The sequence below is a fragment of the Artemia franciscana genome, chromosome 5 (assembly GCF_032884065.1).
Source record: "Artemia franciscana chromosome 5, ASM3288406v1, whole genome shotgun sequence".
Classification (NCBI taxonomy): Eukaryota; Metazoa; Arthropoda; class Branchiopoda; order Anostraca; family Artemiidae; genus Artemia; species Artemia franciscana.
This window is the reverse complement of record NC_088867.1, coordinates 15,213,711-15,236,146: the sequence shown is the minus strand read 5'-3', so window position 1 is coordinate 15,236,146 and position 22,436 is coordinate 15,213,711. Positions and strand designations below refer to the sequence as shown.

The window sequence follows — 22,436 nt, the reverse complement described above, 5'->3', positions numbered from 1 at the left end:
AAAGCGGAAAATTCAACCAGACTACAGGCTAACCTTCGTCAGCGAGAAACTTTGGTGAAGGTAATCTTCACTTTTATGCTGAGGGTTGTAACCAAAATCTCGATTTTCCTTTACCAGAAATCATCCAGATCAAATATATTTACAAAAAGGCAAATATTACAAGAGAAAAAAATATTACAATATTCAAGGTAACAGTGGAGACCAGCGAAGTTTCATCCTTGCGAAATCACGAACAAACTGGATGTATCCCAAATATTTTACTAAATACCTTTCTGTAAATAAAAAAAGGAGATGGCGATCATCTCCTATTGTGAACCGCACGTAGTTTCAAACTATTTCTAGGCAGGATAAAAAACGCTCATTGCTTGCTGCTGTCACAGGAAGCGTGACAGCAATACAGAGTAATTTTATTACTTCTGAGTAAACCACGGGTAGTCCCTGAAGATGGTCGGAAAATGCCTAGGAAGATTTTGGGCTTTTCTCCTCATCGAGCGAGAAATGCTTGGCAATGCAAGCCTAAGATTCAGCTCACCGTAAAGAGCAGAGAAACGCTTGAGAAAATCATTGTCCATAAACTTAGTCAAGCTTGGATCCAAGACTTCGAGTGTGCTCAGAACTGGAAAATTCTGTGAACCTGTGAAAATTCTGTCAAATATGGCCAGTAGACGGTCGAAAGTCACGAAGTACTCTCGGTTCACTTCATCCACCAAAGTTGAATTTCAATTGCCAGATTAGATGAAGTACTTTCCTAGCGTCGGAGTCGCCACATATTATTTTCGTTGCTTTGTGATCTTTTAAGTTCTTCGAGGTCGTCCATTCAGACCAACAGAGGAAGTTCCAGTCTTGGTTTCATTCACACCAGGAACTTCGAATTGAGCTCTGTCGCTAAATCTTTTTTCTTCTCGAAAAGAGATGCAAGTGAAGGGTCTGAACGGAGATCGGCGTATTTGCTTCTTGATACCTGAACCAAGGTGCGCGATCGGGAAGTAACCAAGTCAATGGCCTGGAGCTACTGAGACAGCAAGTTCGTCACTTGCACAATTGCTTCTATATAGTGCAATGTGAAGATAAAAGGAACGATTCTATCTTCCATAGCCCAGATGCCTCTTCCCATGCTCCGCTTCTGGCTCCCTTACTTATAGTGGACAGTACTATTAAAATGCATTTATGTCGGAGTCAAAACTTCAATATAGATCGACGCAAGCAAGAACACTGTGTTGCAGGACTTCTTTTCGGCTCCAGAACTGGCAGCTAGGAAACTTTATTGGCATCAAAAAAGCAACTAGTGCGGAGTGTTGCTATTGGAAATGAATGCGTATAGAGTCTTGACCAGTGAGAAAAAAGAATCAACAGTGCCGACAGATTCAATGCAGCTCGTCATGACTCAATTTAACTGATGTGCATGGCAATGAATGAAGATAGTCTGTGGTGATATCTGTCTTAGACGAGTTTGAAGACTGAAGAATGGTTCCCTTATTATGCTTGCTCCGTCGTAGCGCTATGCAATACAGCAGTTCCAATCAAGTCCAATTGTTGCATTGTGTCGTGAATAAAATTTGATAAACTTTCATATAGAATCTGATCGGTCTCTCTTTTACTTTTCCTTCGTCGAAGCACCTTAGAAGAATGACGAGCAGCTCTTTCTTCAACTTATCCTTCATTTCTTCGACCAGAGGGTAAAGAATTTGGCGCTTTGTACTTCGTTCACTATCATATGATGAAGACTGGAACCGATCATTGAAATAAGATCTTTCTGGTATTCCCGGCATATATAGTGACTGTACCGTCTCTTTGGCTTGTTGAAGAGCTTAGGAGAGTATTCCGCAAGAAGATTGCCAGTCTCGACAAGAATTCCCTTGTTTGCTGAGGATTCTGTTTCGTCGTGCCCCCTAAAAGGCAGTGCCGAGTCTCCCCAATAGAGCTGTTACTTCTAATAAGGCTTTTACATGCTCTCTTTTCTCCTTGACTTCATTATTTCTGTCTGTCATTAAAACCAACACGATTGGTTGCTTCTCCTTGTTTTGTATGGCTTTGAACTTCGTTCATGAAACTGTACTGTCTTTGTGGCGGTCACTTCTAGTATAAGGGTTGAGAATGTTATTGATGTCTTTCCATCTTCACATGCCAACTTCTATGAAATGTCTAGATTTGTATCTCCCCCGGGAAACCTAGACGTACCACCAAAGTTTCTAAATGTAGAAGCAGTAAACAAAATCATCTTGGACGGAGTACTCCACCCTCCACCCACCCTTTTCATGATATGAAGCATTGAATGAACTTTTCCACTTGCCGTTTACAGTCACTTACGCAGGATATTGTATTAGCTTCGGTTGGTATGGTTAATCAAGAAAGGACGAGGAAATGTCTCTATTGCTGCTGGATCGGTGATGCTCTTCATCTTGAGGCTCCAACAGACGTGCGATACGCATAGTGGCTCTTCCGGGTGTCTCGTTTCCTGCTGACTCGATGTGAAAGACCGTCACTTCATTTGAAGAAGATGTCGGTGATGGTTTGTTCAGATGCTGAATTACACACCCGAAAGAAAGTATACACATTAGTTTGAATTCTAACCAGCTTAACACTCCTACTACTTTTGCCTATTCTTTTCAACTCCATTTTCGTTATCTTTCTGAGGTTTATGGGCAATATTGGAAATTGATGGTGATGAAAGCATTGACATTTGTGTCACTGTTTTTGTATAGCCTTACCTTGCGTTCACAGTCGTCACGAAATCGTCACTGTAACCTTGTCGCAGTTTTCAAATCACCAAACTGTTCACAAATACCAATATCCCCAGGCCACTCCCGAATATAGTCCGGGTTTCAATAGTAGCTAGCAATCTAGTAAGTGACCATCACGGCCAATACTAAGAAATGAAATAGCTGAGAAGTCCTGAAAATAGTGTCAAATAAAATAAAAAAGTACACTATCAGATCCGCCTTGTCAAAAACTTCTACATAGGAAATTTACCGTCCCTTGGCTTGAAAAACGAGGAGAATCTATTGGCTTGAAAATCAAAATAAGTTGGTTGAACTACGATATTCTGCATATACTAAATTTTTTTTTCTCCCTCTTTCTCCTCAGATAGCTTGACACTGGAGCGTCGTGGAGAGCTTTTTAATGGCTCATTTTGCTTTAAAAGTCAAAACTCTTGCGGTATGAAGCACTTTAGACAATTACTAGGTCATTTAGGATCCGTTCAGACACAAAGGAGTTTCCGCCCAGAATCCCAGTTTGGAGCCATGGAAATTCTGTTCAGACTCTAGAAGCAGGAGCCATTTTTCCCAGCCATTTTTTTCGTCAGTTTTCCGACTCGGAGCGAACGGAATACTTCGTAAAAATCTAAGCACTTCTTCAGTCGTTAAAACGGTGACTCCCATGACTCCAGACCAGCATTTCAGGAATTCCTTAGCGGTCTGAACGGGCTCTTAGATCTGGTTTATATGTGACTGTTTCTCCGGAAAGAAACAAAACATAATGTACAAAATGCAAGTAGGATAATCAGTCACGCTGCTATTGTCTGAAAAAAGGGCTTAAAACAAGAAATAAGTGGCAGATTTGTCCTAGTCACGTTATAAGCTTATTTTTGTTCTTGCAGCCGCATTCTACTATGAGGCTCGAAGAATTAAAAGTTAAGTTTCTCGACAAATATATTATTATATATTCACATAAATTTTATATATTCAAATATAAATCGAATATATTTGAAGATTACAATGAAAATCACTTACTAATAATAACAACGTCTTTGGTTTTGTCTTTGACTGGCCCAATTTCTATTATGAGTGTCTGATATATTGCAATGAAAATGTTCTGATGATTCCTGGAATTAAGTGATTGCAGGTGGCAGAAATAGTGTTACAATTATTACACTTTCTTTTGACAGGTTCCGGGAGGACTTTGGACCTTAAGCTAAGGGAGGGCTCAGGATAAAAAAAATATTGCTAATCTAGTCAAGTTAAATGATTAATAGAAGGAACGATAGGAAAACCCACAGAATTCTTAAAAATTTCAGGAAGGGAGGAGAAGTAGCTGAAGACCTAAACGTCCCTTCTGCATCCGAAAATTGTTTGGAGCTCTCCTTTAACAAAGTTTTGAATCGTTCCTTATTTCGGGGGATATTATCTTGGGACATTGTCCGGGAAATTCAACCTTATTCCCATCAACTTTTAGCAGAAATATAGACACCTTGTAGGTCATGTAAATGTTTCCAATCCTTAGAAATGGAACACCAAAGGGAACATAAGGCCTTTCTATCATTCCTCTTCCCACATCGCAACAATTATTTTAGTAAAAGGTAGGACCGTGAACATATTTTGAACCAGAGTTATGCTAAAATTTTCTGTCAAAGTGGAGTGATATGAATTCTTCCTCTTTCTCCTACAATGTTTTGTCTAAACACAGGATTTTGGTGTGCTGTTTATACCATTATCTTGTAAAGATTTATAATTAACGTGCCTGGACATCCTGAATGGGCAACATACGTTGATAATACCCTTCCGCCTTTTTTACCACCGGCTTTTTAGATCAAAAGTAGGGCTACTGAGTTATGATTAAACCGGAACCTTGTCAAATAGGCTCCCTGTGCCTCCAACAACGCTACCTGCCTCCCTAGCCTGGCCACTGATTTATTTATCCAAAAGTTAGGGATATGCAGCTTGTCTAAATCAAAATCATAAAAGATTTTCAGTTTATGTTATTATATAACCAAAGTATGCATGTAACCTGTAAGTACCGCCCTTTCAATCAAACTTTTGATGGATTTTAATCAGATTTTGGTTGGTTTTAAGCCAGAAAGTGGATCATATCTGTTATTCTCTCGTTTTCAGGATCTACCCCTAAGTTTGGAGTTTCGGGAAATATCCTTAATTTTTTGTTTGAGTTTAATTTTTGATGGGTTGATATGTACAATACGTTATCAGTGGCAAAGAAAACAACCAAAGTTGCTCCCACTACTTTAGTGATACCAGCCGGAGGCTTTTAAAAAAAATTAAATAGTAGAATTAAGTAGAATTAAAAAAAATATTTGAAAGCCAAGTTAAAAAAAAAGAAAGAAAAAACAGTTTTTAGCGTGGAAGTGCCCCATCGTGAGGACTTAGTTCTAAAGCAATATACCTTTGTCTATCTTAAAATGCCTTTTCCTTATTATGGTAAAACTAGGCTAAAATACGATACAAAGTAACTGTAATAAAATATGTAGTTACACAGTTTTTGGTGGTAACAAGTGGCGAGCTAGAAAAGATATGGGTGAAAATCAGCAAAAAACTAAAATAAACAGGTTCAGAGAACTTAGGAAATTAACAGATTGATAATGTTTGAATATTGAAGGATAAAAAGTATTGTCAAATTTGACCAGTAAATTTTGTTACTGGTAGCAAATTATGTTACTGGTAGCAGGATATGTATAAAACCACATTCGAATTTTTAAATTGCAAACAAGGGAAAAGTAAGCCTACAGGTAAAACAAAAGGTTTAGTTCCAATTACAGCTGCTATTCCACCTAATTGACTCTGCCGACCTCGGATCACTTAACAAACAAGATTCTTTTTGTTAATTGTTAATTATTTGTTTTGATGATTCAACTTGAAAACATTGACGATAGCATGATACGGAACTAACAAACTTAATACTTTTCAGAATACAAAATAAAAACTCTTAGAAAATTGGTGTTTATGGTGTTAAGAAACCTAAAATGAGTCCAAGTGCAAAAATTTTTCTTTTCGAAGCCTTTGATATAGCAAGTCTAAGCTACACATTTTGAGGCACTTTCTCCTGGATAAATTACTTCAGAAACAGTAGAATGGCATATGAAATCAGATTTTGAATTTTTAGAAAAATTTGATTCTCTTACGCTATTTTTGTTTGTTTGAAGTAATCAGAATGTTTCGAATAGTTTTTCAAAATTTTATCTTCAGAAAGTGGTCTACAAATTGTACAGATTTATAGCTCATCAAAGACGATTTTGATACAAAAACTGGAATTCCATCATAAAATGGTTAAAATCGTTTTTTAGGGAAAAATCGGTCTTCGTGGGCCATTTGGAGAAAAAGGATGTAAAGGAACACCTGGGTCTAAAGGTCAGCCTGGAAACGATGGAATACCGGGAATAGAAGGATTCAAAGGAGATAAGGGAGACTTTGGTAGGAAAGGCAGCGATGGAAATGATGGACCTAAGGTAAAGATGATACTATTCGTAATTTCGTATATTAGGTTATTCGACGTTTATTACGATTTGACAAAAAAAATCTCTCTCAAGCATAGACCACGTTACCAGTTCATAATCTTTCATGTATAACGGTATGAAACTTTCAGTTATAATATTTTTATTGACCATTCAGTTGCGAGTTTTAAGACGATATTAAATTTTGGACATTTTAATCGCGTAAAAAATTAAGCAATATTAAATAGCCTAATATGCAATGGGGTTAAAGAACATCGCAATAGTGATTTGAAGTTAGTAGTTCTTAAATTGTTAAAAAACAATATACAGCTTGAAATATTCTCAGGAAGATTAAATCAAGTTGGAAAGATTCAAGCTTGATAAAGATACTAATCAACCAAGATTCAATTGTTCCCATTTGTGTAACATTTTAAGTCTAAAGACCTTGCTTCAAAATTTTTCAAGGGAAAGTCGAAATTAGCTTGGATTGATAATTTTGTGTTGGAAAATCTAACGAAACGAAGATGTGATGTTCTAAACCTAGCACAGGGTAAATATGGGAATAAGCAAGTATGGTATGATCAACGTCAGATTTAAGTACATCTCCTGAGTGATTTGTTTCTAAGTCGTTTATGGTCTTTCTACGATGTTGATTTATCTATATTTATAGATATTCGCAAAGCGCTCAATACAGCTGACTTTCAGACGCTTTTAAGTCGGACGGAGTCGTTGGGTGTCCGCAGAAAGTTGCTTGAAATCTACATCACAGAGATATCTCTAAAATTAGTGTTGATTTATGTGATCTCAGCAGCATTTGCAGTGAGGAGTGGAGCGCCTTTAGGGTCAGTGTAAAGTCCAATGTTTAACCTAATCTGTGTTGATCTCATGTGTCTCTAGTTGAAAGATGTATATCCTACCTCGTTTGCTGATTATACCGTTTTAACTGTTTTGCCTCTCTAGATCACTGGATGAACCGTTGAAAGAAGCGAATTTTGGATTGGAAAGACTGTAGGATTTCCCTTCATTATGTTTATTGTGTATAAATTTGCGAAAGACATTTTTAAAGACGTTCTGTAGAGTTGATACGCCACTGGATGTTTCTGGCCTTGTAGCCTTATGTGGCATACCAGTTAAACAAATTGATCATCTCTGCTACCTTAGTTTTGAACTTGATTACCAACTGGCAGGGATTGGTGACAGTAGCTCTGTAAAATTGGAAATTGCCAGTAGGATTGGCATACTTCAGATTGTGCTGCACATTCTCACGCAAAGTACACTTCTAGCTATATATTATTGGATTTTTAACCCATACACCTCCTACGGTTGCCTCTTATAAGGTAGTATCTTCTCATGCAGCTATAAGAGAGCGCAAGCTATACAAAATAAAGCTGTTTGAACAGTTGGTAAAAATATTCAGGGTTTACTTGACTCCTTTACTTGTTTTGTGTCCCTGAAACTCCAAATGTTGATCAAGTAAGAGATTACCAAATGCATTATTTATGTTTCAGTGTGTGGATAATTTAGCCCCTAGTGTTTTTAAGAGTTTTTACTAAATTGATGGGGACATGGACAATTATGGAACAAGGCATAGTGATAACATAGTTGTTGATTTACATCATAGTGCAGGGTCTTCGTTTTCAGTGAAAAGATCTTGGGTCATTTGTACGGAATGCGCCACCAGTTAGTATTAAAGAGACAGAATGCAGAATACGCCTTCGTTAATTTTTTTGGGGGGGTGGGCGTGATTGTTGAAGTTTATTATGGTGTTGGGTGGGTAGGGGAATAAGGCTGGGTGAGGTGAGAATTAATGAGTGATAGATACTGAATTTGTTATTATTATTTTTTGTTATATTTATTTAATTATTTTATTTATTGGGGAAGTTGTTGCAACTGTAAACTCTTATAGGTGGTTCTCCATCACGAAGGTATTGCTTTATTTATTTATTTGTGATTATTAAACCAAAATTTTAAATTGAACTTGCAAAAGGAGCTTTTATTTTTACAGTTTGACTAATATGACTGAACATGAAAACACAGAGTTAATAGCTAATATTGGGATACAACTCAGTGGGGATAGAAGCTTTCCAAACCAATGTTAAATTTTATTTATTTAATATTTCTTTGCCCTAATTTTTACTCCAGTAGTACAATGACAAAAAAAACATGTCATTTATAAATTTCTGAATTTTTTTTTAATGGCAGCCATGACTCTGATATATATATATATATATATATATATATATATATATATATATATATATATATATATATATATATGTATATATATATATATATATATATATATATATATATATATATATATATATATATATGTATATATATATATATATATATATATATATATATATATATATATATATATATATATATTCATACATATATATATATATATATAACAGTCTTCCTTTTCTCCTTCTGTCTCTCTTTTTTTTTGTGTGTTTGTGCTGTTGCATTGGTGATTTCTCTTTTCATGATATATATATATATATATATATATATATATATATATATATATATATATATATATATATATATATATATATATATATATATATATATATATCTTTAACACAACTTGTCTATAACAGATATATAAGTTATGTTTTGAACATAACTTGAGGACATTGTAATACTGACATGACATTGACGCTATATGACCTGATGTTATAATATTAACTTTTGATCCAAGTTATACTGCCATTTTGAAGAAATAATATTATTATAATAACTGAATTACCTAATTCAAGGGCAACAATTGTTGAAAAATTGATCTTCCTATAATTTCCAGCAAAATTTCCACCGAAAAATATTTAATCAAAATCAAGACTAAGGAACTGTCTCCCCCCTACTCTCTTTCTCAATCAGCACCAACATTTCACAGTCAACTTTGAAAACAGCTAGTCATGATCACGCATAACACTATGAAAGAGGCGATGTGATCACTATAGTCAAACAGCCTATAGCAACGTTCTGTAATGAGATTAAATAAAAAAAAACATGTTTTTTGAAATTAAAGTAAGGAGCGACATTAGAACCTAAAACGAACAGAAATTACTCCTTATATGAAAGGGGCTTTTCCTCCTCAACACCCCGCTCTTTACGCTAAATTTTTTTATTGTTTTAAAAAGTAGAGTTGCGAGAAAGAATCAAACTTTAGCGCAAGGAGCGGGGTGTCGAGGAGGAAAAGCCCCTTTCATATAAGGAGTAATTTCTGTTCGTTTTAGGTTCTAATGTTGCTCCTTACTTTCATTTCAAAAAACATGTTTTTTTTATTTAATTTCTGAAAGTTTTTGAATTAATGCATGTCTGATTTTGACTCTCCGTACATAAATTATTAAAATGAAATTGGCATATTAATTCTTTTTTGGCTAAATGACTTTCTCTTAGTTTTGATCAAACGATTTTGAGAAATAAGGGGTGGGGAAGGAGGGCTAGTTGCCCTCCAATTTTTCGGTTACTTATAAAGGCAACTAGAACTTTTAATTTTTAACGAACGTTTTTATTAGTAAAAAATATACGTAACTTAAGAATTAACATACTTAACAAACTTTTATATTCTTATATTTTGATTATATATATGAGGGGGTTTGTCCCCTCGTTAATACCTCGCTCTTCATACTAAATCTTAAGTTTTGTCCCAATTCCTTAAGAATGACCCCTGAATCAGAAAGGCCGTAGAATAAATAGTTGAAATTACTAAAAATAATTTAGCATAAAGAGCGAATCTACTTCTAAATACCTCGCTCTTTATGCTAAAGTATTTTTAGAACCCCTCATATGCGTAATAATCTCCGTTCGTTTTAAGTTTTAATGCTTCTCCTTACTTTCAATTGAAAAAACTTTTTCATGTTTATATTTTCATTGTTTTTTTTGTTTTTTAATAGTAATGCTAGAAAATCCTGCGCCCTTTTCATTGAATTTCTCTTCCCCCATGAAATATTCCTCCAAGGAAAGATCCTCCCATATAGGTCCCTCCCCTGAACCCCACACCCAAACAAAAAAAAACCTGAAAACGTCGGTACACTTCCCAATAACCATTACTGTATGTAAACATTGGTCAAAGTTAGTAACTTGCGGCCCCTCCCCCAGAGACTGTGGGTGGTAAGTCATCCCCAAAGACATAGTTCTTATGATTTTCGACTATGCGGAACAAAATGGCTATCTCAAAATTTTGATTCGTTGACTTTGGGAAAAAATGAGCGTGGGAGGGGGCCTAGGTGCCCTCCAATTTTTTCGGTCACTGAAAAAATGCACTAGAACTTTTCATTTCCGTTAGAATTAATCCTCTTGCAACACTCTAGGACCACTCGGTCGATGCGATGACCCCAGGGAAAAAGAAAAAAAAAACAAAAAACAACAAACAAACAAATAAACACACACCCGTGATTAGTCTTCTGGCAAAAAATATGAAATCCCACATTTTTTTAGATTGGGTTCTCTGATACGCTGAATGCGATGGTGTGATTTTCGTTACGATTCGATGACTTTTAGGGGGTGTTTCCCCCTATTTTCTAAAATAAGGCAAATTTTCTCAGGCTCGTAACTTTTGATGACAAAGACTAAATTTGATAAAACTTATATATTTGAAATCAGCATAAAAATCCGATTCTTTTGATATATCTTTTAGCATCGAAATTCTGTTTTTTAGAGTTTCGTTTACTATTGAGCCGGGTCCCTCCTTACTACAGTTCGTTACCACGAACTGCTTGATCATGTTCAAGTACCAAAGACATTATATTGTTATTTGATATTTAGATTTATTAAATGGTAGCTTATACAGCCATATATATCTTCAAAAATTCAGAGAAGTCGGAAATCCCGAGCTCAATGAAATGACCTTCATATTCACCTATGCAGTTTTTGATAGTATAGGGGCTTAACATAAAACAAAGCTGAAAACATAACATAGGAACTTAACAGCTTAAGAAGGCGTAGCTTTTCTTCGAAATTATAGATGCCTTATGGAATCAATAGATTATTAATATTAGAAATACACGGATGAAAATCGTTATCAAATTAAATTAATAGGTTTTGCTTATTTATTTTCACTGTAAAACAGGGCCATATTGACAAAATTTTGATATTGACCTGCTAGCTTCACAATTTCTGAAACAATCGAAAAGAAAATCTTAGAAAATTGAATTGAAAATTTGAGTATTCTTTTTAAAATTCAAAAGTAATTGAAGGGCAACCAGCCTTCTCCCACAACCGTCAATGTCCCCAACACATCCAATTTAGATTTTTAGATAATCATGTTGTTCAGCAAAGTTGAAAGGTCGATTCAGAGTGGAGTAAATAAAAAAAAGATTATCGTTGCCATTTTTGATATTTACCAAAATTATCCTCAGCCAGGGATGAAAGTGGGGGAGGGGTGCTCGGTCAACCTCTCCGAAGAGCTGCAATTTTGTATATTTAGGTATGAATAGACCAAAGATAGGTCAATAGGGAATATACTTTTGTGCTGATTTTCGCTGTACTTTAAAAAAGAACTGCAAGACATTAAATATCTTTGACAGTGTTGGGTGCTAAATTCAACAGGAATATATAGGTACTTTGAAATCCAATTTTTGTAAATTGAAAGCAAAGAGTGACAATAAAGCCTAAACAAATAAGAGTTAAGCTGTGAATACGGGAGGCTCCCACTCCCTTAACATGACACATCTTTTGCTGAACTACTGTTTAAATAAACCCATTGTAGAGTGTATAGAACATAGCCAACTGGTGATTAAGCTTGGTATGCTCGCTTCGAGATTCAGAGTTACTTTTTTATTTTATTTAAATAAATACTTTTGAGTCTTTACCTATGTCTAGTCTAAATAAAGAATTTTCCAGGGTGACATTGGTGAGCGAGGTTATCAAGGCCCGCCGGGTAGTCAAGGTGCAAAAGGAGAACCAGCTCTTATTTTACAGGGACCAAAAGGAACAATTGGGGAAAGAGGACTGTACGGTAATATTTTCTAAGATTTACCTATAGCCAGATGTCTTTAATATTTTGACTATAAGTTTTAACCATAGCATTTCTGACCTTACATTTATGATTAACAGCTTCCTATTCTCCAAAAAAGAGGACATAAAAGTAGAATGAAAAAAAAGGCAACTGACAAAGGCAATTAAAAAGACACTTAGACCAAAATTAATTTCACTCTTTTTATGTTTGGAGAGACAGGAGCTAAGAATTACTCTAGAGTAGGCAAAATTGGAAACAAGCAACATCACGAGTATTTTCAAACAATCATTTTGCAGTACCATGTCGTTGGTTTTTATTATTCTTTTTTTACAGTTTTCGTCGCAGAATTTTCATGTCCTTTAGAGGCTTCTCATAAATCGTGTCTTTGGGCAAATGAAAGTAAAACGAAATATACAAATTTTAGGTTTGAGGCATTTCCCCCCTCGACAATTACCTTCTGGAAACTTCTCCCCATATTCCCTCCGAGTAATACTGGATGTCTATTAGAAGAGATATTGAAATTTTTATTTACCTGTTTAAGTCAGAGTAAATGTTATAGCATTGCCATAAAAGAGCCACAAGGGTTAAATGTATTAATATTTATTTATTCATTTTTTCCCAGAGGCACTGTGTATGGAAGAGGTATGAACTTCGGAGGGGGCTCATTCGATTGCGAAATCGAATGAGCCCCCCTTTTCCCCAAATGCATTTGAACAGAATTTTGAGATAATCATTTTGTTCAAAATAGTCTAGAGGTCATATATCATACCTCCGGGTTTGACAACACCCCTTCCAGCCCGCGGGACAAGGACTGTTAGCCGTGCAAGTTGCCCATTATTAAGCTATGAGATTTTAATTGGAAGGGTGGTCGAATAAACTGTGGCGTGGAGACTCGTTCAATTGGAAATTGAAAGTTCTAGTGCCCTTTTGAAGATTTAGCCTGCTTTTCAACCAGTCACAAACGAATGAATTATTACCAACTACAGTGTTTTAAAAATTTTCTTATTCTAGTTCAAACAGCCTTTGTGTTTCAGCAGTCGTTTTTTAAAGAATTGCGAAAAAAGTCCGCATAAGGAGTGAGGTTTTGAGGAGAGGGACAGAATAATTTCAGTTTGTCTTAAGTTCTAATATTACTTCTTAATTTCAGTTGAAAAAATTGCTTTTAATTTAATTTTTGATTGTATTTCAAATCATGCCTAGGGTTAACCAGGATATATGTTGGCTAACCATCCCAATAAATACACGATTTATTGCTGTTAAAGTTCACATACCAATAATTGTAAATTGGTTGGTAGCCTCCGGCTTGTTCAGTTTTCTGGTTGAGAATTTAAATATGGGATTGTAAATAAAATTTTGGACGAAATTTGGTTGTTTAGTCAAATTTTTTAATGAACAATAGTTTTGTTTTAATGAATAATTTACTCAGGAAATTTGGTGGACGGAGACGCGGTATTACTGTTCATGTGGATGGAAATTTTGCGTCACTTGGTCTTCTAGGTGGCTGAAGCCATCACGACCTCCACAATAGTGTTCTCTGAAGTTCAAATGCATAGTATATACGAATGCTTAGATACATTTAAACATTTTGTATAATATAATCTAAATTTTTAATCAAAATCAATGAAAATGAAGCTCCTGGCTATACTTGTCACCCCCATCTTCCAAAAATTTCCTGACAAGGCCTATTATGCCCTGCCTCGACTTTCACCCTTCTTTAGTGGTAGGCATGGGAAGGCAATATTTATACAGCATAGAGACAAGGTTGTAGCAAGAGATTGATGCTATTACCCCCTCCTGTACCAATAATAAAGGTGTAGACCAAAAATGTTCCCGGGAATCAAGAGGTGATTGATACCAAATCCTATCTCCCTTTCTTCCCACAAAACTCCTTCTATATGTATATGCAGGTGCAATGAGAGTTAAAAGATTTGGATGTTAAAATGCGCTGTTTGAGGCACCTGCCTCCAACCATTTCTTCACATAGTTGATGTGTAGGGTACTTATATACTACTTCATATAATTTTTGAGAAATATGAGAATATTAGTTTAGTTTAATGAAGCTTTGAAATTAATCTATGCTCACCTTGAGGTGGTTTCAGACACCCATTCCCTCAACACTCTGCTACAACCTACCGACGCTCCTGCATAATAGCTGATGCGAAATTATACCTCAATGTACACGATTGCATCATAACCTGTAAAAACTCAGACACTACTAGGAAATTACTAACCCCCCCCCCGCCTCAGCAGCAATTATAAAGGTGTAGACAAAATCTATAAATGGGAGCCAGGAAGGATTAGACAAAAACTCCGAAAAACTCATTAACTTTCATCAGAAGGCTCAATTAGGCTTAGAAAATTGGGCCGTTGAAACGTATTTTTATGGCGTCTTATCCCTTCCCTCCCTCTACAAAAGGCCTACCTCTACTCCTTAATAATGTATCACTCTTTTATTAAACCAATCACTTCAGTTAAATTAAACATTAACGTTAACGCAAGAAAGACTTTTGTACAATAGGAAGGGAGGTGTCACTTTGCAGCATCGCTGTTGATATTACCCACATTTTTTCACGGAAAAATCCTGCCGGACAATGTGATCCCCGCTGAATTTTTCCCCGGATAACTTCATCCAAACATTTTTTCCTACGTGAAATTGTCCATCCAAAGAGGAAGAAAGACACTAACTTTCAAATGTATTGCTCTACTTGCTCAACTTGAGAGCGTATTATTTATTTTACGTCATTTTACATTCTATATATTATTATTGTACATATTGTTTAAAAAAAAGATATTATTATTATTGGATATATTATCCTTGTTGGACTACCTCAATTATTTAAATGTTATCAAAATTCCCAAAGCAGTTAATAAACTCTTATTCCTTTATTCCTTCTTTAACAAGTTATTTGACTATTTTAGACATTGAATAGTTGATTCTTAGAAGAATGATAAAACCTCTTAAAGTGCCTTCTTTTTAGGATACCCCGGAATCCAAGGACCTTATGGAAACGAAGGTCCAGAAGGTCCCAGAGGTTCTGAAGGGCCATTTGGATTTCAAGGACCTAATGGACTTCAAGGACGGCCTGGCCAGCCTGGGAGGTCACAGAAAGGAGAATTTGGTGAAAATGGTAAGTTGTCAAAGTTGGGCAATATGAACTTGTTGCATCACTGTTCGCGTGTCATTTTTATCATGGACACTGATGTATTCTAACAAAAATATTGCTTCATAGGCTTATAGATTGCCCACACTCAGGCCTTTGGCTTGTCTTTGATTAATTTCACTATGGAAGGGCATGAAATCAAATGAGAAGGCAATACTCTCCTAGAGTTAGATTATACATACTATTAGAATTCTATTAAACAATATTATCAAACTGAACGAATTTTGGAGGATTTGTCAGTTTGAAGTGAAAGAACATGTTTAAAAATTAATTTAAAAAAAGAAGTTGTTCAGAAAAGGAATAAATAATTTCAAAGAGCTGATTTTGAGTAAGGAAAAGACTAATCATGGGGAGAGCTTAACCTACCTGGGTACTATATCTGGTAATGATAGTGAACGCAGTGAATATATAAAAAATAGAATATCCAGATGTAGATTTGTTATTTGTTTTGCAGAAGAATTGTCCAAGGATAGTTCTAGGTACGTGTTCAGCTGACCGTATGTCAAACAATAAGCCATTAATAAAAATTTACTTTGATTCTCTTTTTTCTGGCTATGATAAAAGAAAAATTGGGAAGGCTGAGACACATTCTACGGATGAATGATGACACATCGCCTAAAATTGTGCTTCTCTGCCGTTCAACTCAGGCCGGACGAAAAGCAGCTGGTCTGTAAATCGAGTGGGAAAAGGAAACAAAGAAGGATTTAAAGGCAACCTTAATTTCAAAGGAGGGTTATAGACTGAAATTTAGAATATAATTGAGCGGAGCCAGAGTGTGTGCAGCATTTTTCGCCTCTTGCGGGCTGGTGATGAAGTAAATTGATAGAAGTAGTTAAAGTAGTTTCTACAAAAATGGGAGACGATGGTGCCCGACACTTGGCACGCGGCAGGCTGCTATATATGGATTCTCACGTTCGTTTGTCTTCTAAACGCGGACGATTTGCGCATTTTCTTGATGTCATGACGTCCAAATGAACCTTAAATTAGAAGTAGTGATTTAACAAAATTATGTTTTTTTTTTATTGGACCTTTAATTATTGCCACGGATTGTCTTTTTGTCATATTGAAAGACATATTGCCAAACCTTGTTTCATTTAATAGTTCTGGTGGTGGGACAAAAACTTCTTCTTTTGCCTTGGCTTGTCTTTTGTCATTATGAAAGACATATCGCCGAACCTTTGTTTCTTTTAATTGTTAAAAGAAACAAAGACAATATTTGATAGACAATATTATCTATACTATGTATTATTGTCTAAGATAGACAATATTTGAGGAATTATCAATAGCCTCACATTGTGAAATATCTTCTTCGATTTTAGAAGAATATCTTTTTATTCTACGGTTAATTATTTTATTGACAAAAGGAGTGGGGTATCCATTGCCAAAAAGAATATCTCTGATAAAGTTTATTTCTGCATTTATATACGAATCGAAGCAACTATTCAGGGCACGATCAATGAGGGAAGTTACAACTGCTCTTTTAACTTGTGGGGGGTGATTTGACTTTAAGTGAAGCTTTCTATGGTTTTGAGTTGGCTTTCGATAGATAGTAAAATCAAGTTTATCAGCATTACGAATAATTAACACATCTAAAAACGGCAGTTTATTTTCAATTTCAACTTCTAGGGAGAACTGCAAATTTCGATCATAAGTGTTAAAATGCTCTAAGAAGCCCCGAAGTTCAGCTTCCCGATAATTCTAAAGTGAAATTACGTCATCCATATAACGACCCCAATAGACGTTTTTAAAAAAATAAGAATTCAATGCCCAATTTTCAAATTCTCGACATAAAAATTTGCCAGTAGCCCGGATAAAGGTGCCCCCATGGGTAACCCATTTTTTTGCTGATAAAAAGAATCACGAAACTGAAAAGACATAGAAAACTTATTACACATTTTAACCAGAGTCATTAAAACTTCACAATCAATTACAAGCATAGCTTCTTGGGCCTATTAACTTATTTACTTTTGTAATAGTTTTCTTTAGTATTAATAAATTGATTGATTGATTGATTGATTGATTAATTCCCGTCGCTGAAGCCTCGATTAAGTGGTAATTTTCTTCTATTTTTTTTAGTAATTCCTCAGAAATAGTCACATCTATATTTGTATACATGGAAACAATGTCAAAACTACTAACTACTGTGTTATCTGTAATACTTGTGTTGCTAAGTTTTTCAACCAAATCTGCCGAATTACGAATATAGGAATTTTGAGAACACAATAAAGGTTTGAAAGCTGTGCGAAGCCATTTCCCAATATTGGCAGCGGGGGCTTTAGTAAACGCTACGATAGGTATTAAGGGAATACACTGTTTATGTATTTTTGGTAAACCATAGAGTTTAGGACAGAAACTACCACGGGGAAAACCAGCTACGAAAAGGCCTTTGAGACAGGCTGCTAAAAAAGCAAGGTTGGTTCTGAGAAATTGCATTTAATCACTTTGTTCTCTTTAGTTTGAATGAGTTTATATTCTCACTTCATTCTTTTTGTCAGTCCTGGTTGAACTTCGTTGAAGTAAGGATGCTAGGGCTGTTTTTAAAAAAGTTTTTAAATAACAATATTTAGTTTTAATTATCACAATTTAATGTAAGTTTATTTATATATACATATTTTTTCTCTTTTTCTCGTATTGTGCTGAAGACGGCCCTTGGACATAGGGTCGAAATATTCACAGAACTGATTTCCACTGTCTTGAAAAGATTTTCCCTATTGTTTCTACTTTGTATTTGTTTCTTATGGAAAGGCAGTGTGGTCTTCGTCGCTATTTTTTTATATATATGCTATATACAGCATATATATTATATATAGCATATATATGTGGCATATACATATATATAAATATATATATATATATATATATATATATATATATATATATATATATATATATATATATATATATATGTATATATATATGCCGAAACCCTATAGGCAAGTGTATTCTCCTGATGAGCCCTTGTGTTGGGTTGTTGCCTCTGAATTATTTGTCTTTATTGTTCTTACTATTTGGAAAATGACGACTTATACTTATTGACGACATGACTGCCTGTCCATGGATTATTCTTTATGGTTGATTGTGTATGGCTATGCTTTTTGACCTATGTGGTTGTATGGATGAGTAGGGTTAAGGCCTCATCAAGTGCTGGTCTATATTAACCACTAATTTAGGAAAACAGTTTTTCCCTTTTTCCCTTTCTCCTTCTATCTCCTTTCTTTTTTTTGTTTGTGCTGTTCCATTGATAATTTCTCTTTTCATTATATACTCTTAATTATTATTTATTTACAGGTCAACCTGGATATTTTGGTTCACCAGGTGACATTGGATCCAGAGGTCTACGGGGTCTTCGTGGAAAGAAAGGTTGTAAAGGAACTCGAGTGAAAGGTCCAGATGGAACTCCTGGAATACCGGGCATTCCAGGCAGACCTGGGAATAGCGGTGATACGGGAAATACTGGTTATCCAGGTTTGTGTCAGAATATTCTAACTGATTTTGAAATGGGTTAACATAATCATGAAAAATACCCATTGAAACCAGACTATAAGCTTGAGGTGTTCTAAATAAATAAATTTTAGTAGCGTTCATTTTCCTCACTGAGACTGGAATTAGCGTTGCCATATGTTTATTTACGGTGATTTGATTTTTTCTTTTTGCAAATCTACCACGTCACACACAGTATTTTTTTTTTTTTTATCTAAACTTAGTAACTTGTACGTTTGAATAAAACATGGAAAAATTAGTAGCTTTTGATCTTGAATAGATTTTTTTTGTTTTGTTTTAGGCTTTTGCCTAAATAAAAGAAAAATACGGCAACAAAGTGACAATACGTGCCAATTCTTAGCAAGAAACACAAATTTGGTCTAAGAAGAACCAAAAATGTATTGATAGAATCCCCTTTCATATATGTAATAATTTATTTTTGTTTTAAGTTTTAATGTTGCTCCTTACTTCAATTGAAAAAGCTCCTTTTTTATTTAATTTCTATTAATAACGACAAACTGTAGTGCGTATGCTGGGTCTTGGGATTAGGGAAAGGCTCTACACGTCCTGAGTAAGATCAAATGAAAAACGATTTTTTCTCTTTCTGTTTGACTCTTCTCACAATTTTACTTTTTGAAACGATAAAAACTTTCGCGTAAGGAGCGGGACGTTGAGGAGGGGACAGCCTCTTTCGTACCCGGAATAATTTCTGTTTGTTTTAAGGTTTAATGTCGCTCCTTACTTTTAGTTAAAAAAAAACTTGTTTTTTTTATTTAATTCTTTCTCAAATGAACTTAAATTTCAGGTTCACAAGCTTTTCATTGTTCTTTCTTTTTTTCTATTTTTATAAAAGTATCAATGGAAAACCAACATTTTTTTCAATTTTTTCATTTTTTTCTAAGAAGAAAAGCAAAGAATTCAATGATACAAGAGCAAGTTTAGAGGTCGAGAACTCTCCATCCCCAACCCCTTAAATTAATAAGAATAACTGTTTACAAACCAAGAAGTTTTTTTTTTGTTTAATAGTTTGTTTGTAGATTTAGTGAAATAGTGAGAATACATAAAATTAAACTTGAATTTTTCTTGAGAAAACAGCAGACACTGATATATGATGCTCATAAGCTTCCACTTCGGAAAAAATACCTCGCTTTTAAAATAAAAGTTTCTTTAAACTTTCATTAAACAAGGTAAATGCAGGTTCAATTCAAGGCTAAAGAATGGGCTTAAAATAAACGTAGAGGCATGAATAAGCATCAAAAACGAAAAGAAAAACTCAAGAACGCATTCCCATCGCATAATCAGCAACTTCGTAAGAAAAAAAAATACTGATGATGAATGAACGAGTTCTATTGCCCACTTTGATGTCCAAAACCAAAAGGGGAGTAACAAAATGAAAAAGAAATATATACTAAAGAGAGATGCTAATACAGAAAAGCAGGCTTTTTCTTTACCAAACTATGTCGAAACTTTAGAATCGTTAGAAAAGATCGATCAAGTGAAAGCTTTATCTAAGTTGGTAGTAACAAGCGGTTACATATTTTTTTTCCAGCAGAATGATCATGGATGCGTGTTTATTTGTTTGTTTGTTAATTGTTGTATTTTTCAGGGGTGATCGAATCGAGCCAATCGTCCTAGAATATCGGGAATGAGCTCATTCGTTCGAAAATTAAAAGTTCGAGTACCCTTTTGGAGTGACAAAAAAGACTGGAGGCCAACTTGGTCCCCTCCCATTCCCATTTATTCCTCAAAGTTTTCCGATAAAAATTTTGTATGAGATAACTATTTTGTTCAGCATAGTAGTAAAGTCTATTAACTATGTCCTTAGGGATAAAATGAGCCCTCACAGCCCCTGGGGAGAGGTCTGTAAGCTATGGAGTTTGCCCGTTGTTTATGTTTTGTGTTTTTATCGGGAAGTATACATGCATTTTTCGTGGGGAAGGGGGGAGGGTAAATTCTCTGGTGGGAGATTTTCCACGGGAGAATTTACCGTAGGGAGGGATGTTTTCAGAGGGTGAGCTTCCTAGGGGAAATTTTACAATGGGGAAATTTGCTAGAATTCCTATAGAAAATTCTTTTTATTTGTCTTACTTTCTTTGTGAAGTCAATTTTACATTTGGAGATGTTAAGGGGAATTTTCTGGCACGGGGGGATTTTTGATGGGTCTGAATTATCTAGAATGTCTTTTTGTAGGAGGAGGGGGCAGGATTGCCATGACAAAAATTCTCCATGGGGGACTTTTCCATGGAGAAATCCTCCAGAGGGAATTTTCTGCGGAAGCAACTTTCTACTAGGGGGCGAAGGGAAGGTATTTGTGGGAAAACCATTCCAAAGAGGAGGGGATGTTCTGCATGATTTTAAAAACATTCGTAAATTAAATTATTTTTCACATAAAAGAGCGTTAAGAAATTTTTTCCACAAGAAACTTTCCGCACGGAATTGTCAGCTAGAATGAAATTGTCTGGGAGAATTATCCTTGGGGTGGGGTATTTCACGTGAGAAGAACTTACCAGGGATGCATTTTCTGTAAGGAGAAGAATTTTCTATGGAGGGAGAGCCGAATTTTCTTCATGATCAGAAATTACCAAAAAAATGTTTTTTCAGCTGAAAGTTAGCAGCAACATCAAAAATGAAAACGAACAAATTATTACGTATATGAGGGAGATTGCTCCCTTCTCAATACCTTGCTCTTTATGCAAAAGTTTGACTTTTTGTCCCAATTCTTTAAGAATAACATCTGAAGCACAAGGGTGATTTAATTAGAATAATAAGCTTTTTAAAAGTTCTATAAAGACTTTAGAGCCCAAAGCAAGGTATTGAGGAGGAGGAAACTTCCCACATATATGTATTAATTCCTGTTTGTTTTGATATTTGATGTAACTCTTTACTTTCAGTTGAAAATATTTTTTTAATTTAATTATTAGTAAAAACGGGCACTGAAAATTTTAAAAGTCGAATCACCCAGGCCCAGGTTGTTTTCTCACATCTGAAAAATGTTTGGAAGAAGAGAATGATAAATCTGCGCAAGAAGATTAGAATATTGGAAGCTACAGTGATGACGGTGGTCCGGGATGGTTCCAAAGCGTGAGCCTTCCGATAAATGGAGAAGAATTCGCTTAGTGTCTCCCAGAGAAATTACCTACGGATTGCATAGCCAGATACGGATCGAGGTGTCACTTGTCACTGAATTACATCTCCAAGAGGGGAGCGTCTGGAAAACTCCAAAACGGTGGTAAATTTAAGACCAGAGCAAGCATTTATTTAATTTGCCCAATTTTTGAAAAAAGGTGAAAACACCCAAACGATCAAGTAATCTGAATGAAAATCGCACCATCAGATTTAGCCTACCAGAAAACTCTACCGTAGAGGTTTCAAGTTTCTATATACAACAATTTAGAATTTTGTATTTTTTGCCAGAAGCAGGATCACGGATGCGTGTTTTTTTTTTCCAGGGGTGATCCAGGGATTATCGAGCCAGTGAACCTAGAAGATTGGGAGAGGGCTTATTTGATCAGAAACCCAAAGTTCTAATGCGCTTTTTAAACTTATTTGAAACGTTAAACCCAAACCAATGTTTTCATTTGGGTTTAACACCCCTCCCCCCAAAATGTTTGTCGAACTCATAAAAATGTAGTAAATTAATATAAATTTTTGTTGATGCGGTTCCGTA

At 35.2% G+C, this 22,436-nt stretch overlaps 1 protein-coding gene across 2 annotated transcripts in view; it reads left to right on the top strand.

Annotated features, from left to right (window-relative positions):
• LOC136027013 (collagen alpha-1(IV) chain-like) overlaps positions 1-22,436 on the top strand; it is a 202,717-nt gene that overhangs the window by 38,879 nt on the left and 141,402 nt on the right. For both annotated transcript variants that reach the window (XM_065703915.1, XM_065703914.1), the window contains exons 7-10: positions 6,014-6,175; positions 12,014-12,128; positions 15,107-15,256; positions 18,578-18,754. In XM_065703915.1, coding sequence (XP_065559987.1) covers positions 6,014-6,175; positions 12,014-12,128; positions 15,107-15,256; positions 18,578-18,754 — 604 coding nt within the window. The remainder of the gene's footprint in view (positions 1-6,013; positions 6,176-12,013; positions 12,129-15,106; positions 15,257-18,577; positions 18,755-22,436) is intronic.